Source organism: Chenopodium quinoa, unplaced genomic scaffold, assembly GCF_001683475.1.
Source record: "Chenopodium quinoa cultivar QQ74 unplaced genomic scaffold, ASM168347v1, whole genome shotgun sequence".
Classification (NCBI taxonomy): domain Eukaryota; kingdom Viridiplantae; phylum Streptophyta; class Magnoliopsida; order Caryophyllales; family Amaranthaceae; genus Chenopodium; species Chenopodium quinoa.
The window spans coordinates 167,605-176,071 of NW_018742244.1; the positions used below are offsets into that span (position 1 = coordinate 167,605).

The 8,467-nt window shown below is 32.5% G+C and overlaps 1 protein-coding gene across 1 annotated transcript; it reads left to right on the forward strand.

Moving 5' to 3' along the window:
• The first annotated feature begins 4,315 nt into the window (after positions 1–4,315).
• LOC110738080 (transcription factor bHLH143-like) lies at positions 4,316–8,467 on the forward strand. The gene is made up of 4 exons (XM_021918453.1): positions 4,316–4,642; positions 5,483–6,100; positions 6,208–6,362; positions 6,456–8,467. The coding sequence occupies exon 4, from the start codon at positions 6,474–6,476 to the stop codon at positions 7,620–7,622; it is 1,149 nt and encodes a 382-aa protein (XP_021774145.1). The 5' UTR covers positions 4,316–4,642; positions 5,483–6,100; positions 6,208–6,362; positions 6,456–6,473; the 3' UTR covers positions 7,623–8,467.

Consider the following 8,467-nt stretch of genomic DNA (forward strand, 5'->3'; position numbering starts at 1 on the left):
CCTACGAAGTAGACAAGTAGTGTTTTTTCCAATTCGCTCCGTTAATTGCAAAATGCAGTGCTGGTTACAAAGGGGAATTGTAGGAGGGTGGATTTCTGGGCATTTCAACATACAAAAACTTGAAAGAGATGCATCGGTTGGGGTACCTTGTTCATAATTGATCGATTATGGTTAAGGTACTTTAAATAAAACTAAACGTTCAAGGCTCAGCTGTTTGGGTGCCTGAGATCCCAGAAGTTTTACGTAGTAATTATATCTGATCTGATTAACTTTAACCATAATTATGTGACTCGAATCTAAAATTAAATCTTTATACAGAAAGTTTATTCTTCTTATAAGCATGAATATGTGGATGGTTATGTTTGATTCGACTAATTTAACCTAGTAGTCATGTTCATATATTGTATTATGGAGGATACAAATCATACAATTGATGGGTTGTCTATTGCCTAAGCCTCCTGATAATGAAGTACGAGTGGTTCCTAACAAGTTTTGATATAGTGAAAATTAAATTTAAGCAAACTCTCACAACAGTTTGTTGTAGAGAAAATAATTTGGATTTAGTGAATAAATTCAGATAAGTAGTACTCTGTATTTTTTATTTATTTTGAGGAACGGATAATTTAAGTACTTTATTACTCCGTTAAATTTAGTAAGAATAGAACATAGTCATTTAATCTCATTGTCTTTAATTCCAATTTGATACTCGTATAAGTAATAATTAATGTACTTATAATCATCACATTAATGATCAACAAAATGAAATAGCAATAACCAAAACATAATGCATTGTGATTAGGTTAAGCTAGTAGTGTAAGTAATTGAGGATTAAACATTATCAATTGTTGATTGGCCTTAATTTTATTCATTAAATAAAATAAAAAACATTGAAAGCATTCATCAAACATAGTATACTAATCAGTCAATCACATCCCCTTCTAATTTTATATAAGTAAAGCACTAATTTTTTTAATATTAGGTAAAACCCTTATTAAAAAAAAATAGTGCTTGAAGAAACTAATCTTTGATATCCCGTTTTCCGCATATTAGTCTAGAAGTGACTTCTTTCGGCTCAATGTGTAATAATATGTCTACTTTGTCTTTAAAAATATTAACATTTTTACATATTATTTTTCATTGTTCTAAAGGAAAAAATAAAAATTTATTTTCATCAAATATATAATGAATCTTTTTTAATCATACCCAATAAACAAAATATACTTTCTAAAAATAAATCATGATTATATTCTCCACGAGGTGGTTGACGAAAAAAATCACTCACCCTCACGCCTATGGGTAAAAATTAACAAAAGGAGAGTTGATTGGCCAAACTTTAGATTATGTAATTACATTAAACTAAATAATCTAGTATAATTAATTCATCTTTGACTATAATATGATTTAATTATCATCACAATAAAGAGGGAATTCCTAAAATTAAGGCTTTTAATTTTGAAATAGTGAAATGAAATTAGTGGGACCTATAAATGTCACCAAAATGGTAGACCTTATTATGTGACAAATGAACTTGCTTAGCTACTTTGGTGTTTGTTCCCTCCACTTGAAGCAAATGGCTAATGACACCAAGCGTGTTATTGTTAATAATTTAATTCATTATAGCTTAATTGAATTTATTATCATATATATAGGTGGTGAGTTATCAATTGACCCACAACGTTTAATAGATTTTGAGGTGAAGAGATGAAGTATATGTGAAGCTTGATCATGTTTTAGGCACGAGTTACAGTTGAAAGAATGATTTAATTCTATTAAATTCAATGTTTAAGCCGGAAATTATTAAGAAAAAATATGAATGATGTTCACTCTCTAAAAGATATCATTTTTACATATCTCGGTTACTATAATTATTTAACATACAACAATACAATTAGCCAGTCAACCACTACTACATAATAATTAAGATATATACTATCATATCACTATAAAACATGTCGCACAAGAGCTAATCAAAGAACTGCAACCAAGCACCAACATCATATTAGAACCTATTTTTATTTTAGCTTGAGATTGGATCTTTGAGCAACTCTCTAGGGTTTTCCAAGAGAATTTAGATCAAGCAAGTAGAGGTGATAATCAATAGCACTGTCCCGCCGACCTAAAAAGCTAAGCACAGGTTTGGACAAGCGTGAACACGTAGTTTTAGATTAAACTAAATCAGTCTAATTTGAAAAACACTTAATAAGCCCGATATTATTTTAGGGGTTTGAGCATAAGATTTTATATAAAAGCTTGATTCGGACATATTATTTTCTATCACCTCTACAAGCATGTTGAATACTTGTATCTCACTAAATATTGCCCAACTTTGAAAATAACAATAATTACTAATTCGATTGTCTTTGTCAACTTGCAAAGTACATTTTACAGTGACATACATTATTTTGTGCCTTTGTGGGTATCAATCTATCAATGAATCAATCTCCATGTCAAGCTTAAATCCTCCAATTAAAGATCATCAAAAGTGATGGGGAAATTTATTTAAAATCTTATAATTTGATTAAGCATACATTTCTACAAGGTTAGTGGAGAGTGATCTTCATTTTAGGATTAAGAAATTAAATAATTAATTACATGTACTTGTGGAGCAATCAAATGGACTATTTGTAGTATAGTAATAGCATCATGAATTAATGACATAATGTACTTTAATTTCTTGACTGGTAGTTGGACTTCTCTCATTTCGACTATGATAGAAAAGCTTAGTTAATAGCATGAAACTAGTTTTTGTTTGTGCTAAGTAATACGTATTTGTTTATCAAGATGTTTATGTATGACTAAAATTATTACTTCGGATTATTCTACATAAATTTTTAATACATCGATATTTAGTTTACGTCACAAGATAAAGAGATAAAACCATAAAAGTGGATATACATCACAAAAAATTTGATACTTTTTTTGGTATAAAATTATGTAATGTCTCAGGATTATAGACTTTTTACTTACACGTACTTTTAAATTGTTGCAAATAATATGAAACGAAATAGTACATATATAAATAGTAAAATATGAAAACATCATATAGTTGATGTTACATATGACTGCCTAATTGGCGGCCAGTATAAACTTCTTTGGCATTCATCCATAGATGAACATTATCTACTGCACGTCGGCACATGTACAATTGCATAAAAAAGAAACAAGTGAAAATACAACACATGCACAATTTTGGTATTGTACTGTTTGTTACGAGTACCATGCATAACAATTATAGATTTATGGAATTAGGTGGACATTTTCTAGGGGTAAAAGATATATATAGAACTCTACGACCATACATGCAATAATTATACGGAGTAATATTCTATGGGTTTAAACCTTATTTTTCATAAAAAATACTAGATACGTGTATAAATACGAGTTTTAAGCAATCATACTTTATAATTGATAAAACTCTATATACAAAACAAGAGAAAACAACTAGATCAGATTATTAATATCAAACATTTCTATTCGCAAATTCAATTTACTTAGCAAAATTGAAATCAAGTCAATAAATAGAAATAATTTTAGTTAACTAAAACTAAGGTGGTAAACATACTTCTAATCAATAAAGCTTTGAAGGGATGGTATATTATACCAGAATAAATCAATCTCACACAAAATAATGACTTAAAATCAATTTCCCAAACTTTTACATCTTATTGATAAACTGGTTTGACAAATTGACATGGATGTCTCACCCAACTTCATCAACTTATCCATCATTCTTACTTAAAAAGATGCACACCAAGGCACCACCTACTAGTTGTTTTTTTGTGTTTTTTTTTTTAGACTTCCCCTCTTTCATTTTTTTGTTCAAATTTTAAACATGCAAATTTGGTAGATTTTTTTTAGACTAGGAGGATAATAACATATCACATGTTCACACCACCAACTTTTTACTCCAAATATACTATAAGGGATCATTCTATTAACCTGATTTTTACTCATCTTATCTTATTATATCTTATCCATAGATTATAATTATATATATTTTTTAATTATAGTACATTTAATTTTTTTTTTGAAACAATAGTACATTGAATTTTGATAACCTTATACATCCGAAGTCGAACTTTCGAAAACAAAAATAGCATGTGTCATTTCATCCGTTTATATTTTCTTTATTAGTATTTTTTTTTTTTGAAAAAACGCATGCTCTTTAATAGTATTATACTCTTTATTCATCCTAAGTCAAACTTTGAAAACGAAAATAGCCTGTGTCATTTCATCGGTTTATATGTTCTTTATTAGTATTATACTCTTTATTCTTTAATGGCATGTCATTAAAGAGTTTGGCAAAATATTACCCCCGTGCGGTTGACACTTTTGACACTGCATACAAAAAAGGTTGGGGGTAATCCAGTGAGATCACATTTTATCTTCTTTGATTTAATTTAATTTAATTTTAACAACATCAAAAAAAAAAAAAAAAAAATCTCTATAAAATCATCCTTCTGCCTTCTCACCCCTTTTTGACTGTTGTATTCTCACCCTCTTTCTCTCTCTCTCTCTTCACCCACCATTTCTCCTGAACTCTTTCTTTCTCCCTTTATTTGCAGTTTGCAGTCAGTAATTGGTTCATCTGATCAAACTACTCAGCAATTTCCCATCTTTTTCATTCACCTGAAATTAGTTGGTAAGTTTTGATTTTTGTTATGAATTTTTGTTTGGTAAGATTGAAGAGATTAAGAATTGATTGTTGTTTGGTGAATTGTAGCTGAAGATAGAATATATTTACCCAATAGTTAAAACCCCATGTTTGTTTTGTCAATTAATTCTTAAAATTTTTATGGGTTTGAAAGAAATTTATGATTTTGGGTGTACCCATAATCTCAAATTGTTGTTAGTTAATTATGAGAATTAGGGTTTTTGGTAATTGATATGTTACTGAAGAAAAGATGACGGAAGTTAGATTGAATCTTGATGTTTAAATATATAATTATCTTACGAGTACAAAGAAGAAAGTAAAGTGATTACTTGGTAATTTTATACTCCGTAATTATTAATTTGCTGCTTCAAAGTTTGTATTTACTTCATTAAGGAGTACTGTATTATTTAAATTGCAGCTTTAAAGTTTGTAGCCTCATGAATCAGTATCATATGTGAATTTAGTTTATGTATGTTTTTGTTGTTCTGAATTTTTTTTGAAAGTTTGAGTATGAATTATACTTTGTAGCTTGTTATACTTATAGCATGATTCTTTACTACCTTTCTTCTTAGTATTTACTGATTGAAGGTTAGGCTGTGTACATATTTAGCTGCCTTGCCGCGAATGGCGGAATTTATACTGGTTATTGTATTAGGCTTGTTGCTCTTTCGTCCCCTTTAGATATCGGAATTCACACTGGTGGTTGTTGTTGCTGTTGTTGTTGCTCTTACACCCTTTTCAATATGAGAATTCATACTGGTTGTTGTTTCTGTTTCATCTAGAAAATCATATATATTGTTGTTAAATTGCTGTCATTTTTTCGTGCAGGATCTTTATTTACCTTTAGGTTTTGTGGTTTCGCAAACTTCAGGGATAGGGATAAAACAGCATGTGTTGGTTCTGCTCTTCCATTGATGTACACCGCTATGTTATCTCTTTGAACTTGTACTGTAAGGTTATCCTGTAAAGTGTCACCCTTTTTCCGTTGATTTTCAATAAGTCATTAACTGAATTTTTCATCATTTACCATGGGATCTAACCACGTCGCCGTCGTTCCCTGGTTTTGGTACATTATTATCTAGATTTAAGAATAGATATAGAGTTGTTCTAGTTTAGAACTTGTAGTATTATTGTCTTCCTTCTTTGTCAGCGTTTAACTACCATTCCACTAAAATATCCCTTTGGTGTCATTCTCCTTCAGTAATTCGGCCTCTTTCATTTCCTTAGAAATCATCCTTCCTTGTTTGTAGCAGTGGTAGTAGTATTTCGGTCTCTTTTATAGCTCATTTTGAGGGTATTATCTGAAAGGATTTAGTAGTAGTTATGGTGTGTCAAGGAGCAAGCCAGTCAAGATTTCGGGCATTGAAGCATGAGAATGGGATCGCAGGAAAAGCAACCATAATAGTTAGAGTTATAGCTTGTTTTCAACTTTTGCAGGATTGCCAGGTATGTGTCAATCACTCCCTTTCAACTCAATTTGATGCATTGTTTTCTGCTAATGAAGATGAGCTTTTGAGTATCTATTGATTATATTCATTTTTTGTTGCCTGCAGGCTGAGTATTTTCGTCATTTGCTTAAACCTGTAACGTAGATTGGATTTGCACTAGCTGTTGTTAGTTTTCTGTTGAATATTTCGCGTTTTTTTCTTCTTTATTATAATCTTGAGGGAGAGGCTGAATATATCATATTGAAGCATCTATAATATTGGTTAGTATCAAAACTTATTACCATTCATTCTCGTAAAAAATATTCATCTGGTTTGTGTAATAGTTAATAAAATTTCTCCCTTTCCAACTTTAGGTGGGTTTTTTCAGTTTAATGGTTGAGCTTAGTAGCTCTTGGCTTTGTCAGCAACATTTTCCTTTGGAATCATCTGCTTTCAGAAACTGCATGATTGCACCCATTGAGCACAGGCAACACGAGTTTTTGCCTGCTTCTAAAAACCCTTGCAGGGTTTCAGCAAACTTGGACTTGAATGGATTTGGGTATTCTGGATATCCCGAAACAGGCCTTACGATTGAAGGTTATGGCTCAATACAAAAATCTGTTCCTCATTCTCAGACCCCACTTACTCAAAATCAATATCACGGAGAACAGAATCCTCTGTTTCCAGCTCGAGTTGGTGGTGGTGAGAAGCCATCAACGTGTGAATTACCTTCTGCTCAACAGAAGAAGTTTCTCATTTTTGATCGGTCAGGAAATGAAACTAGACTTATCTTTAGTTCTCTGTGTCCTCGGGTGGAGAATCTTACAACTCCACTAACTACTACTTGTCCTGCTTGGAATCTGCCAGCTGAAGAGTCATTTGGTGCATGCCACCAATATCTTGCTGAAAAACAAGGAAGAATCATCGAACAAGCTTGGACTAAGACACCTGCTTTATGTGAGGAGTCAGGTGAAAATGAAATTATTGACGAAATCAGTGAAATGCGTGAAGACACAGAAGAAATTAATGCCTTGCTTTATTCTGAGGATGACAATGATGATAATGATGATGGCTTGGAAGATGATGATTGTGATGGTGAGGATGATGATGAAGTGAGCAGTGGTCACTCTCCATTGGCCAAAGAGATCAGAGATTGTGAGAAGCAGGAGGACCAAGAGGGTGAAAAAGATTTTTATTATCAAGTGGCTAGTTTAGAAAGATCTTCAAAGCGACAGAAAGGCCTTCATGGTGGGTTTAACAGAATGCGGCATAGCCCTGCATATGAGGATGTCAATGATGGAGGTTTCATCGATGCTCCCAGTGAGCGAATGTGTCCTACGATTGGTACCAAGAGACCTAGAAAAGATAAAATCCATGATACATTGAGAGTTCTTGAAGGTATAATTCCTGGTTTGACGAGCAAGGATCCATTAGTGATCCTAGACGAAGCCATCAGCTATTTAAAAGGTTTGAAGTACAATGCTGAGACCATGTCATCAGGAGATCCAGATAGCTCCAGCTCCTACGAACCTCTAAATTGAACGTCCTTAGTCACAGTCCAAGTTATCTGTTTAACGTACTACTCAAAGCCAGAGTGAGGAACTCCGCTTGTAAGTAGGTCCTTTTACGCTGTTATTTTCTTCTACTGGGATTGTACATAATTGCGTAATAAACACATAGCTAGAGGGTGCAAAGGTGAGATCTACGGCCTCAGATCAAATCCAATGGTGGTCATCATTGCACGAAATGAGGCCTCGTTCATTGTCATTGTTGACGAGTAATGATAGTAATACCTTTTCGGGTGTCGAAAAAGTCTTGGAATAGAACGCATGGGGGATGACTAGTGCTTGTTTGTGCTGGAAAACGACCCAAGGCAGGGACCCTGAAATTTGAAGGAAGAAAGACTAATATGGCTTCTTAGCAGCATGCGCATTAAGTTAAAAAAGGCCCCCACTTTTTATTTTTACCTCTTATTATTCTTTCTTGAGCTTTCATTTCTTTAAAGAGGGCCCCTTTATCTTTTCTTTGCTTTTCTTTCTTAGCCTGAATTGATTAGGCCCCATGCTTTTCATAAGCCCTTGTCTTAAAGTGTTCTCTTAGTGGTTTACTTAGTTACTGTCATGAGTTTGTCTGTAATATATAATTATGTATGTTGCTTTTGTGATTAGTATACTTTGATCATGTACCTTATTTGCACTCGGCCGAACGGTTAAAAGACGGAAAAAACCGGCTAAAAATGAATTTCGAGCATTCCCGAGGGGTACGCTTTAAGGGTAAATTAGTAATTTTACACATCGTGACGTATTCGAGTATTGTACTGTTGTATTGTAGTGCAATTTGTTTAGTGAGGAAATGAAATGAAATGTCATGTTACATCTTTTGTGCA

What these genes read in the sequence shown, in the direction of transcription:
- LOC110738080 (XM_021918453.1), top strand. Translation starts at nt 6,474, where the DNA reads ATGGTTGAGCTTAGTAGCTCTTGGCTTTGTCAGCAACATTTTCCTTTG.